We start from the raw sequence: 18,799 nt of genomic DNA on the forward strand, positions 1-18,799 counted from the left end.
TGAGTCAATCTTATCGACTATGTAAAAAACACTAATCCATTACAAAGACAAAAAAAAAGAAAACATAGAGATGTGACCAAAACGCCGTACATATCTCCCTGACCTCCAGGACTTGACACTCTAATGGTTTTGAAGAACGTGGTCGTTTCTCAGCCGATGTGAAACTAAATGACAAACACACTCCAGGCTTTCCATTGTTTGCATGTTGAGATAAAACTTTGACAGCTAAACTGTGATGCATGTCGCTCTTTCTGCTGTTTCTGCTGCCGTGTTCCACGCGATGTGTCGGAACAAAGTGGACGGGGTCAACTCTTATTGGCTGACACAGCCCTGGTGTTGATGTTGTTTTTGTTTATGACCTTTTTTTTTAAATGAATGAGAAATGAATGAACCCATAGTCATCCGCTACACTGCCTCAGAGAATGTCTTCCAGGTGGCTCAGACCGAGGCCAGAATAAAGGGGGCGCTGTGACTGCATCACATCACGTTCACATTCAAGTCACATTGAAATGTCATGTAACAAACATATTCTTCTAAAATGAAGATGTTAAGATACAGGAATTATTATTTTGTTCAGTAACATCCCACAGGTTGAACAGAAAACTTAAAAATACTGCTGAGAAAAAAAGGATTCCATCAGATCCAGAGATTCAGAGTGAGCAGCATCTGCCTCAGGTGGCCCACACTGACATCTACCTGAGTTAAGTCCATCGCAAATATGAAGTCTTCCTGAGTCTTCTGTTCTGACCACTAAGTTTATTCCCATAAGTTCAGGATAGGAAAAACAAATAGAGTTTTTCAGAAACCTCCATGTTTTAAATTGTATTTTTTAAAATCTGTTATCTTGACCTAAAAATAATTATTGTTTTGTTTTACACAAAATGTGTTCATGGGTGAGAACATGATGAGGAAAGTCAGTGTTTTGTTTAATTTATAGAACTGTATGTGTTTTGATTTTGTAAATGTTGTCACTGATGTTGAACCTGTTGTGATCTGAAAGCAGTGTGGCTTTTATGAAAGGACACGGAGTAAAACAAAACCACAGCAGGCCAATGTATTTATTCAATCACAAAGATCTAATCATCTTCTAATAATCAATAAAATGATTACATCACTAGTGATGAACCTGTTGTCCTGCACAGTCCGGCCCAGGGCAGCGCCGGCCGCGCCAGCAGCTCTGCTGAAATTTAGGTGCACACTGATGATGTCATTGAAGCAACAGAGAGGAGAAGGAACTGTTGCAGTGTGGACTTGTCTTGTACTTTCTTTGTGTTTGCTGATGTTTGCACCTTTTCTGAAACACCCTCATATAACACATCACGTATTAGAGAAACTTCATCACAAATATGCCGCAGGATGAAAAAGATGATTGACCAAAAAAAAAGAATAAAAGAAAATAAAACCTCACTCCTTGGCTCTTTTTATACGTATTTCATGCATGTTGAACTGTGGTTTTAAGAGGTTAATAGAAACTAAAGATATTTGAATGAAGACGTGTAATGCTGTACAGGCACACACACGAAGTACCAGTCACTCTTTAAAATACACCTGCTGTAGTGCAGCACCAACAACACAAATACACACCTCCAGTCTTTGAAACTACTGTCATTATACTTCTGTTATATTTAGGGTCCAGAGCACCCTGTAATACCTCTGAAAATATGTTTCTCTCTTAGTATTATTTGTATGGTAAACGTTAAAATACAGCGGTGAAGATAAGTCCAGAATATGACTATTTATCAGCCAAACAGACTACATACGTGATAATGTACGTATGACTCGCATAATCGTAATAGGAATCAATTATTCTGCATACCACTAGAGGGAGCCAAATTACGTTCAATGGTTTGTGTTCTACAGCACCAGGACAAAAGAATACTCACTGTTGAACCAAATCAAATAAGTGTACTTCACATTAAAACCAATAGTGAGACGACGTCACACTACAAAAATGACCAGTCTGGTTTTGATGGTAAAAATAACTATTATGCACAGCGTAGTGTGGCTGCATTTCTCAGATGACTCCATCCAGCCCAACGAAATGAACCAGACCTACAGTATGTGGTCATACAGACGATGGATGTAGCGTAATTTCAGAAAACTACATAACAGTGAAGGATCCTCTCATGGCCAGCAGTTAAAGAGTTGACTATAGTTAGCAAAATTGAACCGGATTCAATCTTCCTGTTTCTTTGCAGGAACTTGGACTGAAGTTCATAAAACTCCGGAGTTGACCCAGAGATTTTCCAGAGAACAACAGTTAGGTTTACATCACATGGATTTACAGAACATTCCTAACGCTCGAGGGCTGCTTTCATTAGAACATATGTTACTTTTAGGATACGGGCTGATACATAGGTCCACCGTCTCTCTCTCTCTCTCTCACTCAGTGCGTGTATATGTGTGTGTGAAAGTGTGTGTGAAAGTGTCAGATGTGACTTGTGTGTTTATGTATTATGTATTGCGACACCAGTGAGGAGGAGGAGCACTGACTGGAAAACACTCATCTCGGCCACTTCCTACTTTCTGTCAGTCTGTCTCTATCTCCTACTTCCGGTCGCTGACACAGCACGTGACCTTTAGACACATTATCATGTATTCCATTAATTTTTATGATGTGCTTTCGCGAGTCCGGGGTTCCGCTGCGGAACCTCCGGGAAAATTTACAGCCGCGACTGCACTATAATACCGGACTGTTAATCATGCGAGTCCCGCTGCTGCAGCACTAAGACCCCTAGTGTTTTTGTGTCTGTGTGTGTGTGAGAGTGAGAGAGAGAGAGGGGCGTCTTCAGAACCCAGCTAGCCCGCCCCTCTTCTGCCTTCTCAGTAACAGACCCGGTGTCCCCCTCAGATCTGCTTTTCAGTGTTTTTCCTGGTTCACGTTGTGGTTCCAGTCCTGGTTCCGTCTGTCCTCGTCTCCCCCGCCACACGCTCCACTCAGTGGATCTGGACCGGTTCATCTCATCACAAACACAGGAGTCCATGGACCATGTAAGTCCAGTTCAATAGTGTAATGTGGTAAATGTTTCTGAGTTAAACAACCCGAGATCATTTCCCGCGTCAGTCTTAAAACGTACTTTAACCATTTACAACTTGAAAAACATTTAAGCTTTAACACATGATTAAATTCACATATAAAAGAAGAAAATACAACTTTATCAACCATATTTGTTAGTCTTCGATTCGGTTCGCCTTACACCCTTTACCTCAGACCTTATTCAAATGAACACAAATACGTTACTTTGGTAAAATAATATTAATAATAATAAATGACTTCAGGTAGTCCAGATACAGTACAGCGTGTGGCAACGATACATGTGGATATTTGTTCATGTAAAGTTTAATTTATTCGAGAATTTACCACACGGTTTCAGCGTTTATGGAGTGTCTTGTCATTTGTAGCAATCTTGGTTTCGAGTGTTCAAACAGTTCTTGGACGTTAAAATGGGCGTTTTTTAGTTCTTTATCTTGGCTGAGACTGTCTTCCGTTAGCAGTCTCCACTGCATTGATCCGTTCTGATAATTAGTTTATCGTCAGGCAGATCCATTTTGTGGGCTTTGCAGTGGTCAGCTAAACACCACAGCCTGTTCTTTATCATCATCATCGTCGTCATCGTGTTAGTCTTTCCAACTTTTACCTACGCCTGAGTAGATAGGTGAATGCAGACCACACACCCATCTGTGCTCTGCTCTGTTAGTGTTTATGTTTCCTGTCAGGTGTCCTCATTTGGACCAGAGACTGGTCTTGATGGACAGAACCTTGTCTCAGATTTTCACTTTTGCACTGAGGCAATTATTGAGAAGGAGATAGAGATAAGTCTTTGGCTGGGCTGTTCATATAATAAAAATCAATGCAGTGCCTTCACAGGAAGAACTGTGCAAACCCATGGTTGATGGATGATGGTGCAGTTGAACAGCCCCCTCCCCTGTATGTCCCCCCTGGGATCCACTAGTTCTGCCTGATCCTTGATTGTCTGCCTGACACTTTATCTCTCCGTCTCTTCCTCTCTCTCCTAATGTCGGACTCGAACTCCTGCCTTTTATTTGTCAAGGTCAATTTAACTTAATTGTCTCCTGACACTTTGGAAACTCTTTGGTAGAATTTTGTGTCATTTGATATCAGAATGTGATTTAATTGTTACACAGATTGTGGGGACATTTTGCTGAGATGATTGCAGATGCAGAAATGACATTCTAAGAATATATATGTATGTATTTATTTAAAACTTGTCACTGAATACATACAAGATTTTCAAATTGATGTTTTGCGGTATTAGCATAATTACGTAATATTGGTAAAAAAATTGTTATTGGTTTATTCTCCGATAATAAAAACCCATAATATCACAATCCCTAAAATACGCTGGAATCCCTTGTATGGTCCTGTGATGTTTACCACGGTTTTGTGGGCAAACAGCTACATGTATCAGTATCGGTTTATATCAGAATCCAAAATTCAGTGTTTGGACAATATCGGCTTCTCGGATATCGGTTAATAAGTTAATATCGGACATGACTAATCAAGATAAATCCTACTTGTTTTTTTTAATTCATCAGATTATGGTGTACGGTTTTTTCTGTGTATTTTTGGAACAGACAGACAAATATCAGTGAAAATGTGTCTTCATAGAGTTGGTGTATTTCAGTCATTACTGTTCATCTGGATGGTGTCTTGGAGAACGTGTGGAGAGTTTCTTTCTAGACTCCATTCCAGTTGTTGTCCTCAACAATATTAATCAGTCTACAGTCCTGAAAAACAATGATCCATTTGTGTCAGTCACACTGTCAGTTGTAGACTTACTGGATGTACTAACTGCTGTTGACGACTTCAGATTCAGGTTTTTAAAAACAGTGAATGTTTACTTTTTCTCCTGATGTGTCATTCATTTGTTTGTGTAACTCTCTGTGCAGGGCGTCCTCCTCCTCTGTCTTCATCCTCCTCTTCATCTTCACTCTGGCAGTCAGGACTACACCAGTTGTGTCTCAGTTCAGTGACCTGACAGGTGAGTGACAGCAGTGACATCACCAGTCAATATAAGTCACTCCTGGCTGTGACTGTAGAGTCAGCATCCCATCATGTTCACACAGCCTGGTCTCATTCTGTGTGCCATTGTTCATTTTATTAAAAAAAACCTCTAATATGGTATTGTAGCCTATTGTATTTTAGGCTGTTTATTTGAAGGAACCTATCCTGGAACTGACTTTTATTTTCTTAAATCATTTTAAATGAACAACTTTTATTGGAGGTAAAGCTGACCATAGTGATTAGGTTTGTGAGAGATCAGGTGTGTGTTTCCAGCAGGTAGCATGACTCTGTATTTTAAGTCAACCCCACATATTTTCTCATAAAGGACATGGACATTGAGTTCCTCAGTTTACCACTTCCTCCTGCTCTGCGGTTTGTCAGTCTTAGACTTACTGACCGTGATGACTGTGAAGATGGGATGTTAGGATCTAAGTGGAACAGTGAAACTAAAACTCTTTCTGAATAACAGTATGTGTAGGGCGTGTCTATTAGAGCAAAGATGAGTGGACGGACAGTGGTATTATTGGATGTACAGTGTGCTTCATTCTGCCCGTGCATTAGAATGTGTTAAAAATGTAAATCAACAGATGGAGCTCTAACATACTGCAGTGTGTGACTGAACACCGGACTGGGTTTCCTTCACATGTAACATTGGAGAGACCTATTTTTCGGCCATTGTATTGAGGAAGTGAAGCAATACTTTTTAACAGCTCAAGTGAACAGACATGTTGTACACACAGTACCTCAGCCTCGTTGGAGTATTTGTACTCCACATCTGATACAGGCTGGTTTGTGTTTTTCCATTCCTCATAGTTTTATAGCTTTCTCATAGCTTTTATGTAAAAACAAAAGAAAACACCAGAACATTGTGGAATTTTCTATTGATCCATGGAATGCAAACACACACAGACATGTATAGACACACACCACTGACACCACACACACACAGCCACGTCGCTCTGTTCACATGGCTGCAGTTCTGCAGAAACTGAGACCAACAAAGCTGAAGCTCGGGCCCCAGGGACGGTGTAGGGACGGTGTAGGGACGGTGTAGGGACGGTTCCAGGCTGAAGAGGTCATGTATGAGTGTGTGCCAGGAGGCTGGGTGGACGGGGGTGGGGGGGTCGGTGTACTGGCTGGAGGAGAGGAGTGGAGTCCTAGGACAACCTTACATGTCTGAGTGGGTGTTGTTACTGCTGCAAATAGTTAATATGTTAATTTATAGGTTTTATCCTGATGTATGATGGTGTGGGGCAGTGGGTGGTACAGGGTGGGGAGAATGTTCACTCTAAACGTTACATCGGTGTAAATGTGAGTGTGATTGAGTCCATACATGATTCTGTGATGTGCTGAGAAGACTGCTGGTTATTTATAATAATAATAATAATAATAATAATAATGATAATAACATTAATATGAACATTGATATAGATATTAATATTAGTAATGATGATAATAATGATAATAAAGTCACTTACAAAGTAGCAGTGCTCCAGTGGTTTTAAGTTTGTTATTTCTTCAAAGAGGTGAGTTTGAGAGTCAACATTACAAAGGTCAGATGATAAAGCGTTTCAGAGCTCATGGTGGAGAGGGGGAGGTGCAGGGGACAATGAGACTAGGGACAGTGAGGGTGTTGTGGGTGTGGTCCAGGGTAGAAAGGTCATAGAAGGTTGAGGTGAAGTGGTTGAAGGAGGAGGTTTGAAACAGTTGCAGCTGATGGAGGTGTCTTTGCCTGACATTGATCTCCACCTTACATGGGATGAGTTGACACTGTTGGAGGCTCTGCAGCCTGTAGGGGGGAGGATGAAGTATGTATGTACATGGATGACTGGCTGTATGGATGAAGGAGGAGGAGAAGGAGGAGGATGAAGGTGTAGAGGGTTTTAAAAGCAAGACTAATATTCTGGCAGAGGAAAAATGACAGGTCAATTACCAACACACACACACACATTCACACCATGTGCAGGTGTATGTAGGGAGCCAACCATTCATCCACATCTTTAACGGCTGTGCTGCAGTGAAACACTGCTGCAAAGACCAAATGAATGCAATTCTACACAGTTTTTCACAGAAATCAGATGTTGTTTAAAATTCCCTGTGTAGTGAAGTTATCATGATAAACTGCCACATTAAAGATAATTCTATGTTTATATTGAAGGCAATATTTTTAAAATGTACCAGAAAAATGTACCAAAAATATTATATTTTGAAGTGCTCATAAAGTACTCCTGTGGAAGCAAATATTTCACTATTTATTAGAATATTGCAGAAACCAAACGAAAACATCGCACAGATTAGAAAAAAAATGCAAAAAATATTGCACCTGATAAGAATTTGAGATTATATCATCATGATTATATCATGAGATTATATACATTTATTGATCCCTTAGTTCCCTTAATTCTCTCAGGGAAATCAAAAAACAGCAGGATGAGGAGAACTCTAAAAATTCTTTTATAATTATAATAACACTTTCATGGCAGTGAAATGCGGCCCATATATCTATCATATCTGTTTCAGTTTTTGTTAACAGTAACCTTTTTATTGATCATTAACCAGAGTAACGAAGTAGAATCTTCATTGGCTAGTACTGTAATGCTGTATCTGCAATGTAAATATAGGTGGCTCTGAACTCAACACTGCCTCTTAGTGGATGTGTTGCTTAAGAGTTGTCCCAAATGTGCCAGAGGCACCCATGAAATACATGGACAGTGACAAAAATAGCTGTTTATATAGATAAAGAGAGAACTGGTCTCTCTGTCTGTCTCTGTGCCTGTTTGTCTGTCTGTCTGTTTGTTTGTTTGTTTGTTTGTTTGTTTGTTTGTTGGCCGCTGCTGTTGACCCTCTTTGTCCTTCTAACCAGAGCCCATGTGCTATGACTGGGGGGAGTCCAGTGAGGGTAGAGTCTCCGTCCTGGAGGGTGAGGCCTGTTGGCTGTCCTGTCCTCTTTTCTCTCATCCCGCTGTCTACAACTTCACCTCTACTCAGAGCGCTGGACACAACCTGTTCTGGTACCGCCTCCCTGAGGGTCAAGACCTGGAACAGCCAATCAAGTACAGGTACCGTGGGAGGGTGAGGGTAATCGTGCTTGATTAGCATCAGAATTAGAGAAATAGAATTGTGAATTACTCTCCATCCATACGTTAAATATACAGGTTGTCTTTGACATGTGAAGTCTGAACCTAGTTAGTGTGGCACTGACTTCCCAGGTTAGGCTCTAAGGTGGTCTGTGTAGACTGCAGGCTGCAGCCTCAGTCCTGATGAAGAAGCTCTGGAGTGGTTTTCCTCTCAGTCAGGATGAATGGTGTTCAGGAAGGGTTCAGCTCTATTAGTCCCACAGATCCATTTATAGACTTTGTTTTCTACTGGCAGTGATTGACCTGGAAGTGATTTGACTTCATTCAGGCTGAAATGAACCATGTGGACTCTCCTCTACAGCCCACGTCTCAGTAAAGATCGAGAGAGACTATGGCTGCAGCCAGCCAGCGCCCAGGACAGTGGACTCTACATCTGCATGTTACAGTAAGTCCTGGATATATTACCATATTATATGATCAAAGTATTTGAACTGAATATTCATGACTAATAGAGTGCCATGGTGGTTAGTGCCTATGCCTTACAGTAGAGGATTCACAGTTCAATCCTCAGCCCTAACTGCTGTTCTCTCTGCATAGAGTGCTCCTGTTCTCCCTTGAATGTATAGATCAGTGGATGTGATCAATACAGCCCTAATATTCTGTGAAAACTAAAATGCTCATATTTAACTGATCCGATTTTTGTTTAAAAAATATATTTTCCATTAAAAAAGCACAGGTCTCTGTGTGTCTGTGGTTCATTATCAGAAGATCTGTGAAGCAGATAGAACTAGGTGTTGCTGCTGCCTCACTTTCAATCCACCACTGAGTCGCTTCATACTTAATCAACATAAGTGGCTCCTGGAGCAGGTTGAGGAAATGCTGTCCCTCTGCTCCGAGATCACTTCAGCTAACATGTGATCCATCAGCTGGATCAGTTCTGCTCCGTCAAAAGGTCCTCACTGAGGTGCAGCTCCTGACTGCTGCAGGGTTTTGGACATTTTTAGGAGATGAGGTTTCTCCTCAGCACGGATTTGTCTTCACACAGTTAAAGAAATATTATAATCTGCTGCACTGCAGCTAAAATAGTAATCATTATTATAAAAGGATCCTACATAAAATATCATCTAATATTTAATATCTCATTGTTGCAGTGGTGAGATTCTAACCCTTCAGCAGGTTTCTGGTTTGAATCCATTTTACCATCATCTCCAGACACTGGTTTAAACATATGGATAGTGTGTTCTGAAAGGTCTTTCAGCCTGTTGAAATGACCTATACAAATTGTGGCTCGAGGGCCACATGTGGCCCAGTCTGTAGTCATATGAGAAACGCAGAGAGGAATTAATGCTGTTTTCACACTTAATATGGTATTCGCTGCGCAGCGATACTAGCACGACAAGAATACAACATCATGTCTATGACACTGGAGATTGATGTGGTAGTCTCTGCGAAGGACAATAGATTTCTAGTAATGTTTTAAATTCTCATTGTGCTGATCACATGACAACACGACCCTTCAGAATGTGAACAAAAACAGGTATCAGTGTGCACAGAGCAGCACAGCAAATCCTGTATTAAAAGTCAGTGTGAACACAGAGTTAACTAATACGGGGTCCCTGTTGAGTTTGAAAATGGCAAGAATCACAACTGATGAGTAGAAAAGAAAATGAATGCAACACTCTATATAGCCTTGCAACATACAACCCACAATGCATCACTTGTCAGTCTGTAAGTATTGGAAGCTGTAGAAGATGAAAAAATCAAATGAAAGAAAGACTTTGCTTTGAGGGCAGAAACCATGACCTTTCATCATGGCAGGGAGTAAATCTGTTAATTTCCTGGTTATCTGCCCACGCCGCTTAAATGTCACATCCTGTTTTCTGTGACTGACATTGTCAAGAGAAGGTTGTTGGGGTTTGTTTGACCTAGATTTTTCAGCCTTGTTACAGTAAATTCAGTGTGTGATCACCAGTGTGGTTTCAGTCGATGCATCATGGGAGAACTCTCAGGAACCAGAACTCTTTCTTTCTTCCCTGTGCCTCTGCAGGAACAAGTCCTCGTGCAGTAAGATTGGAATGCGTCTGAAGGTGCTGCCTCGTGAAAACGTGGTCACAGGCTGCCACCATCCTGTTTCTACCCCAATCACTCAGGCAGTTATTCCGCTGCAGAGCAGCCAGGTCATCCACTGTCCAGACCTTCAGGACGTCACCAAAATGGCCGACACTGAGCCGACGGTCCACTGGTATCACCTGACGGTCCACGGAATGGTAAAACATCCAACGTGTGTGGAGACCAGCTCACACAGAGACATCATCACAGTGATGAAATTAGAAGATGACCTTTGACCTTAGTACTGTCTAATGATGAGGTATTTTAAATAGAGTACACATACATTGCACTGCAGTGACCCGTTTGTCTGTGAGGTTTTGAATTTTGACCGTGACCCAGAAACAGTGAAACTGTTTCAACTGAAGTAGGAAGCTCAGGGTCACAGCTGTACATTTGTTCACAGTAATGTTGCCATGCTGCAGGTTAATGATGTGAAGTGTTCATTTTGTCAACTAAACTTAAACAGGAAGTTATATTTACATCAAATGACCAAAGCTATTGGACACATCAGTCAACTAACAAAAATCAGATGGAAAAATCCGTCAGGAACGATGTTCAATCAGAACTGATGTCTCATGTAAAGTGGATGAACTAATGAGGGCCAATAAGACGTGAGTTAGTTGTCAAGAAGGTTGGACATCTAAACAAAGATCCAATCAGAGTGAAGGTTTGTCTGTCCAGTAGCTAAGTCTGTCACGGTCACCTGTCAACATTGTATTACTCATGTCTTTCTCCACTGTGTGACTGTGTCCCCTCTGTGTCTCTGTGTGTGACTGTGTCCTCTTTGTCCTCAGTGTGATAAGCATTTTTCCTGGAACACTGACCGGGAGGTGATGAGGAAAGATTCCAGTCTGAACTTCCACATCATGTATGACAACTTCAGAGGTTTATACTTCTGCACAGTTACCTACATGAGAAAAGGTCAAACCCTCAACTTCACCAGGAGCATCAACGTCACCGCAGTCTGTGAGAAAACCACACTGATGTCAGACACAGGAAGTCAACTGTTCGTCTTCTGACCGCCGCTCTGTCTTGTTTCTTTAGCTCCGACAGTTGTGTCCAAATTACCCAGTATTCTTCAGCCGCCTGCAGACAATGTCCTCACTGTCAAACTGGGTAGGTGTCCAGCAGAAATCTTTTAACAACAGTGAGGTGACCATTGTTGTTTTCACTCATTTCAGTTTTCCTCAGTTCTGTAGCGTCAAAAAATGATGTAGAATAGTACTCATCACTGGAGATGGCGCTACACTGTGGGACATCACAACAAATCATCATCATCATGTTTCATGTCCTGTTCTGACTTTTAATACAGGATTTGCTACTCATGTATATATTTATCATATCCATGGTGATATAGAAAATCCCAGGTTTAATCAGAACCATGTACAAGAACCAGGTGCAGCGTTGCTGCTGCACAAGCCCGTCAGAAGTTTTTCACCATTTTTTTTAATAGTAATGTGACTACATAGACACACCACAAGTTGTGTGCCATAGGGTGAGAACCAAAAAAAATGTAATTTGAAATGTATTGATCCCAAATTGGGAAATCCTTGTGTTAACAACAGATCTGATGTTAACAGGCTCCAAGCATGTGGTTCTGCTGGGAATCGAACCCAGGACTCTCTACGCTCTGCCTCCAAGGCAGGCTTGACCTTAGCGCTTGTGGATTTTAAACAATAGATTTATCATAAAATTTTACAACCCTCAAATTTTTTTTTAACCAATGACTGCAGCTGGTCTAGACACGAGTCTCTCCTTCTGTTCCTCCTCCTTCCTCTGTTAATTCCTGTCATTGTGTGACTTGCTGCAGCTCCACCTTCTGCAGCCAAACTGTCAGGACATTAAGCTGCCACAGAGGAGGTGATGGAGTGGCAGAGCTCCTCCTGCCAACAAACCATTTCTTTAAAAAAGGTTTCATCTTTAGAGGTTTATGAGCAGCAGGGTGAGACTCCACATTCACAAGATTTAATTGTCTGTGGAGAAGAGGAGGAGCTGCAGGAGGTGCAGTCATTAACACACACACACACACACACACACACACACACACACATGGACTGAGGGGACGCTGCTGCTGATGCCACTGTGGTCACAGTGTTGTTTCCTGTCTTTACTGTACATTCACATTAGGTTCAGTCTTGTTTTTCGACAAACTAACACACTTTTCATTCCCAGGCACCGAGGTGCGTCTGGTCTGTGTGGGTCTGTTCCCGTTCCTGGAGTCTCGCTGGGACTTCTGGTGGACAGTTGACGGGAGGAGGCTGGACAAATTGTCTGATCAGCGCTTCTCCAACAAGAACCGGTAGAAGCCTTTAGTAACTTCATGTTACCACGGATAATTCTATTATAAAACTATTTTAGGGCCACACCGTGGAGGGTGGGGTTCCAGCTGAATGATCTCAGGTTCAATTCCCTGCTCTACCTGCTGTTGTGGGGGGGGGGGGGGGGGGGGGGGGTGGTGGAGTAGAACAGCGGGTAAAAATCATGAATGAATATAATGATCAGTTGGAGCAAAATAAAATTGCAGATTGAAGTGAATCCTCTAGTCCAAGGTCATGTGACTCACAGCAGTGTGTGTGTGTGTGTGTGTGTGTGCAGTCAGATAAAGTACTATTTCGGGGACCGTACAGAGGAGAGCATCCTGCTGATCCAGAACTTTGGTTCTGAAGACCTGAACAGAGAATATAACTGCTCTGTGAGAAACGAGTGTGGGTCCGAGACCCGCAGAGTTCACCTGGAGGAGGAGGGTGAGTAGAACACACCTCACATCTCACCTGCCACGGCTGTGGACCACCACGTCAGCTCTGTGACATCAGTCCTCTCAGAACCCCCCGTGTTCTGTCTCCTCAGTGTCAGTGCCATCGGTGGAGCTGGGCTGTGGTCTGGGGGTGACCCTGGTCCTGATGTTACTTCTCTTTGTGGTGTATCACGTCTTCTGGCTGGAGCTGCTGCTGCTCTACCGCTCCTGGTTTGGCACTGACGAGCGACACACAGGTGAGACTGCAGGGATAGCGTTATGGCGGTGCGGTGTTACAGCAGTGAGAGGCGGTCGGTGTGTGTGGAGCCAAACATAATCAATAGTGTCGATTTGACTCTTGATGTCACTAAAAACATCCATCAAGCTAGAAACACTGACTGAATTATCTACAGGCTGCAGTTTGGTCGGAGCATTTAGACGATTAAAGCAAGCACACACACACACACACACACACACAGGGGTGTAAAGTTTACAGTGTGGCTATAAAAAGTCTATGCTCAGCTTTATGTTTTTGTCAAGTCAACACGACATGTTAACGATAATGCAGCTGTTTAATTAGTGGTGCTTTTACTGATGCTGGGAAAATGGCTTTTTATCAGTTTGACTGAGTAAAAACGACATCCTGACTGGAGTTCCTGTTCAGATGACTGCCCGAGTTCTGCCCTATGTTGATACCATCATCCTGTGTGTGTGTGTGTGTGTGTGTGTGTGTGTGTTTGTTTGTTCAGATGATAAAGAGTACGATGTCTACATCTCGTATGCAAGAAACAGTGAAGAGGAACAATTTGTTCTGACAACTCTGCACACAGTTCTGGAGAATGAGCTCGGATACTCAGTGTGTATCTTTGACAAAGACAGTCTGCCTGGAGGGAGTGAGTACAATCACACACACACACACACACACACACACATACACACACAGGGTCAAATGAGCTGATTGTTTCCAATTTGTGTGTTTGTAAAATCATCCATCCATCATCCGTCTTCATCCTCATTACCCCTCCTCTCTCCCACAGCTATTACAGATGAAACTTTGAGTTTTGTGGCTCGTAGCCGGCGCCTCCTAGTGGTGGTAAGCCCAGGCTATGCCAGCCAAGGCTCCCAGGCCCTGCTGGAGCTGAAAGCTGGCATAGATGGCATGGCGCTGGACGGGCACCTGCGGGTAATCCTGGTCCAGTACAAGCCAGTGCAGGGGCAAGGCTGGGTCCGGGAGCTGCGCAGGGCTCGAGTGGCACTGGCAGTGGTCCGCTGGAACGGGGACAAATCCAAAGAGCTGACGTCTCACTTCTGGAAGAGGCTGAGGGTGGAGCTGCCAGTGAGGAGGGTCGGTGGGAAGGATGGGAAGGAGGGGTGGAGCAGTAAAGACGTGTCTCTGATGAGACTGTCCAGTCAGAACAGTACCAACTCACAGACTGGACTTATCAGCAACACTGTCAAGGAACCAAACAGAGTCCTCAACTCTGCTACATAGACTGGTGGATTGTTGGAGCCGGTGTTAACGGGTCACAGCAGATACACAGGGAACCGACCTGGTGTCAACGGTCATCCACATCGGTCCTGATCCGAGGGCAGGTGTTTGAAGGTGACATTTTCTTCTCCGAAGAAACAGCTCCACGCAGTGTAAACAAAGTCTGGTGGAAACCAAGCTTCTTTGATTTCTTCATGATTATTGATGCCACTCACTGTTGTCCTGAGAAGTTCAAGATCTCAATCTCATCCTTCAGCTGTCTTTCACTAGAATTGTTGTCTTTAATTATTTTGATCCAGTCTTCAAACAGTGGGCGTACGTCAACACCATGTGAACTGACATCCAGGCTCTCCAGTGTGAGTGTGTACTCTGTTATGATGCCACGACTGAATCCATCACCCACGACGACAGAAAGACAGGTTTATGTCACACAACAACTTCACTGGTCCTCGTTCTCTTCTCAGTTTGTTTGTTTACACTAGCTGCTTTTGCACATGCACAGAGCTCTGCACTCTGATTGGTCAGTGTCAGTGATGGGTCAGGACAGATGACATCAGTTAGACTGTGTTGGTCCTGTTGTCAGTCATGCCAGACTTGTTTCTTCTTCCCAGTAAGACACTGTAAGTGATGAGACATCAGAGTTTTCTAAACCTCAACGACCTGAACATCTACGTCTGTCTGGACATTTCAAATCATGAATTGTTGATGTTGATTTCATTGTTTTTGTGTTGGTGATAACTGCAGTGCATGGATGAGGAAGAAACCCACCACTAACGTGCAGCTCACAGCACCAATATTTATGTTAGTATTTTTTGGAAGCTTGCCAGCTCTAAATATTGGTTATTTCCTGTAGCAGGCATGAGGTGTGTGTTTGTCCCACTGTGGCTTTAGGACATGAGACATATAGTCTGTACTTATGGTGTAGTCTGAGGATAACCTGGCCCTGCAGATGTAAATATTCAGTTCACTCACCAGGGGGAGTCATTCTCTGGAAAACTTTAAGGCAGTGGTCGGCAGATGGGCCAATCATAAGCGTCCTGTTATTATTTTTTGAACATTATTTGGGAAATAATGGAAAATATTCAGATTGTCAGTATTAATGTGTGAACATCTTTATCAGAAGAGAAATCTCACATTTATTCTTCACAGTATTAAAGGTGCATTTATTTACAGGTCTGGCAAGCATGTTTTGGCCCAGAGCCAAGGTAAAAAGCCAAGCCACTGCCTTGAAGTCGTTATTATTTGTTATTCTCCTTTATCTGAGATGAAGTTTGATTTGGAACTTTCAATGTTTATCTCTAAACAAAATCCCATGGCCATTAGAGGAACTGCTAAATCATTGCAATTTAATTTGTGTCTGTGTTTGGTGTGTGTATGAAAGTGCGTCATAATTTCATCTGCTGCTAACACTTTAGTAGTCGACATTAGGAAAAGAACAGTTGCACATTTTACAGAGGAAACATGGGATAAAACTTTAATGATTCTTACTTTAATATGTAGAGATGAGCCTTCACATTATGTTGTTCTGTTTTGTTAGCCTAAATTTACTAACTCACAACTCAACAATAATTCTGTCATACCACTGAGTACAGCGACCCTTATCTTGAACACAGTATTTCACTTCCAGGCTGCACTTCACTTTGCCTTGGTCTGAGGTATTGAAGTGGTTCACTAACTAACTTTTTACTTTTCCACCGTCATGTTGTTGTTTTTCTATGACTGTCTGCAGGTTTTACCTTCATTAAAAGTCAACCTCACAGTCATTTCTTCTCAGTTCGCTCTTTCATTTTGTCACTGGTTCATGTTCATCTGCACCTGCTGAGGTCTGAGTTTACATAAGAAATCCAACAAAGTTCTTTACAATTACGTCAATTTAATAAACCACTCAGGAAAAATAATTCATAAATAAAAAACACAAATTATGTTATTGCCTTGATTCAACTCAAACCAAACAAGTTGTACTTGTCGTCCTGTAAACGTGTTACCCACATAAGAGCTACATTTAAAACGCACACGTTCTGTCCCTGAACTCATATGAAGCCTTTTCCTTTTTTTTTCAAACATATTTACATATAAACCAGATGACCTGCCTCTTGTATTAACACAGTTATGATGTAATATCCTCACCATATGTGGACTATGTATTGATCAAGTGTCACCATGGTAACGAGAGGCTGATTGCTTGGATTAGAAGACAGTGTGTTGAGTTTCTAACAGTTTCTTCTATGGTCTTCTGTCCATCAGACCTATCAGAGGCCGTCCTGCAGGCGATGCAGCGGAGCCGCCGCATCCTTTTCGTCCTCAGCCCCGCCTTCTTGACAGAGAAGAGTTTCAGCCTCCTGGAGTGTCGTCTGGGTCTGTTCCTCCAACACGGCCACCGAACCTCCATCGTGGCGGTGGTTTACCGCTCTGTCACTAAACTCCCATACGTTGAGGTGGCTCAGCTCCGTCAGGCCGCCGTCACCACTGTCAAGTGGAGAGAGAGTCGATCGGAACCACGGAGCTCACGGTTCTGGCTGCGCTTGCGGCTGGCGCTGCCCCTCAGACCTCTGGCTTTGGGCAGGAGGTTGATTGACAGCACATCCTCTCACTCAGACCTGGCTGCTCTGGCCCTTCAAAGAGCCCTGTTGATCCAGAATCAGAAAGACGAGACCAATCAGAGACACAGAGGGCCATCAGCCAATCACAGCCACAGGCGTACCCAGGCTCCTCCCACAGGAAGAAGAAGTGTGAGGACTGGGGGTGTCTGTGGAGATGAGGGGTCGCAGCACTGCAGAGGCTGCCCAGCGTGTGTGGGGTCTGCTCACCAGAGGGACAACAAGGGGGCAGAGCTTGCAGCAAAACTAAACACAATGCATGATGGAACGGATGTCCAGTTAGGAACCGTCCCACAAACGGACCCCGCCCCAAGCTCCTTCTTTTCTACCTGTGAGAAGAACAACGATGTTCCGAGGGGGGCGCTAGAGGACACTTAGTGTGATGTGTTTGTGTTCAGATGATCAGGAGCAGGTTTGTCTGTGGGAAGATCTTAGACTGATTTAACAAGAAAGAATCCCTGACTGATGAACCGTGGCTGGACATCTTCATCTGATCTTCTCCTTCTTCTTATCTTCACTGCCTTCTTCTCATTCATCTTCTCTCCCCCTTTTCCTGCCTCCTCTGCTTTGACAAACTCCATCACCACACCACCTTAACTCTTCTCTGGTCTTTGTTTTCTCCTCCATCTCCAACATCCTATGTCCTGTTTATTCGTTGATGATCCTGTCCATCCATTTTTAACCAAAATGAAAACCAAATAAAGGTTTAGTGTAAATCAACAGATAGTCTAAAAGATGTTTTTAAATGGTGATCTCATCATATGATGATATTGTGGTTTGGATTCTGTGAATGTTGTAATGCATTGTTCTTCTTCAAATCACTGTCCTGATGAAAAATAGAACTAGTGCTGAGGAGTCCACAGTGGTTTAAAAAGTTAGAGGTGTTTATCAGCAGGTGTCAGTTGAACCAGTGAAGCTGCCCCCCCCTCCATCCCCTCCTCCTAACTCACAAACACACACATACCCCGTACTTGTGGGGCATTTTTTCATGATTTATTTTCCTTAACTCATTGGTTTTCAACTGAGAGTGCCAGAGTCTGTGAACATTTTGACTGATTTTCCACTACCCACAGAACGTTGTTTTCTCTGCCTATGTAGACACTGAAACTACCACAAGAAAGAGAGACTCTGTTCTTCCACCACAAAAGTTTGTTTTTTGGTTTGTTGCCTTTTTCTGTTTTATACTAATTGCAGTAGAACATTGATAGGTTTAACCAAAAACACCTCTTTTTGACAAAAAGATGGAGGAAACACGTTTTTTTCAAAAAGAAACATGTCCAGCAGAACAGTGTCTTTGACACCGCGAACATCAGGAAAGTGGTTTCCTTTCATACAACAGCAAAAGCACCACTAGGGAAGGCTTTTGATACCAATATAATAATTTATTGACAAATATATGCAGGTTATGCTCTTCTCCTTTCAAAAGTGGCACTGCTGCCACTTAGTGGGTCGGTTCGTCAGCTCATCTGTTTACAGGCCTGCTACTCACAGATGAGCTTTGCCAGGTTGTTTTCTAGCCTGCCACGTTGAAAAATATAATTTTCGTGTATTAGTTTTCCCAGTCATCAGATGACAGATGATATATTTCTGCATGGACAACATGATAACGATAACATCACATGTGGTTTCTAACACTGAGTGATAGATAAATATATAGACGGAACGTCAAACCCCTCCAAAGTAAGGCTGTGAACAGCCATTCAAACGAGGACGTTGTTGGGTTTTAAAAAAACGGATTAGAATGTTTCAACCTGTGAACGGGTCAGT

At 42.7% G+C, this 18,799-nt stretch overlaps 1 protein-coding gene across 3 annotated transcripts; it reads left to right on the forward strand.

Annotated features, from left to right (window-relative positions):
- The first annotated feature begins 2,315 nt into the window (after positions 1-2,315).
- On the forward strand, positions 2,316-16,815 carry LOC103378400 (interleukin-1 receptor accessory protein). Of its 3 annotated transcripts, XR_521509.3 has the most exons (13): positions 2,316-2,991; positions 4,912-5,003; positions 7,890-8,085; positions 8,465-8,548; positions 10,151-10,370; positions 11,007-11,178; positions 11,257-11,328; positions 12,385-12,511; positions 12,808-12,956; positions 13,060-13,203; positions 13,696-13,839; positions 13,984-14,854; positions 16,680-16,815. XR_521509.3 is itself a non-coding variant. In XM_008309597.3 (12 exons), coding segments are annotated over exons 1-12 (1,857 nt in total). In that variant the 5' UTR covers positions 2,316-2,989; the 3' UTR covers positions 14,439-16,198. The 3 variants fall into 3 exon arrangements, 2 of the variants coding, with proteins under 2 accessions (XP_008307819.1, XP_024910588.1); XM_008309597.3 differs by lacking the exon at positions 16,680-16,815 and having other exon boundaries at positions 13,984-16,198; XM_025054820.1 differs by lacking the exons at positions 2,316-2,991; positions 4,912-5,003; positions 16,680-16,815 and having other exon boundaries at positions 7,944-8,085; positions 8,399-8,548; positions 13,984-16,198.
- The last annotated feature ends 1,984 nt before the right edge of the window (positions 16,816-18,799 follow it).

The sequence above is a fragment of the Cynoglossus semilaevis genome, chromosome 4 (genome assembly GCF_000523025.1).
Source record: "Cynoglossus semilaevis isolate Cse_v1.0 chromosome 4, Cse_v1.0, whole genome shotgun sequence".
NCBI lineage: Eukaryota > Metazoa > Chordata > Actinopteri > Pleuronectiformes > Cynoglossidae > Cynoglossus > Cynoglossus semilaevis.

Excerpts from the sequence above, each read along its gene's own strand:
- LOC103378400 (XM_008309597.3), top strand. Across the intron at positions 5,004-7,889 it reads TCAGTTCAGTGACCTGACAG|AGCCCATGTGCTATGACTGG; the intron begins GTGAGTGACAGC and ends CCTTCTAACCAG. Across the intron at positions 11,179-11,256 it reads CATCAACGTCACCGCAGTCT|CTCCGACAGTTGTGTCCAAA; the intron begins GTGAGAAAACCA and ends TTGTTTCTTTAG.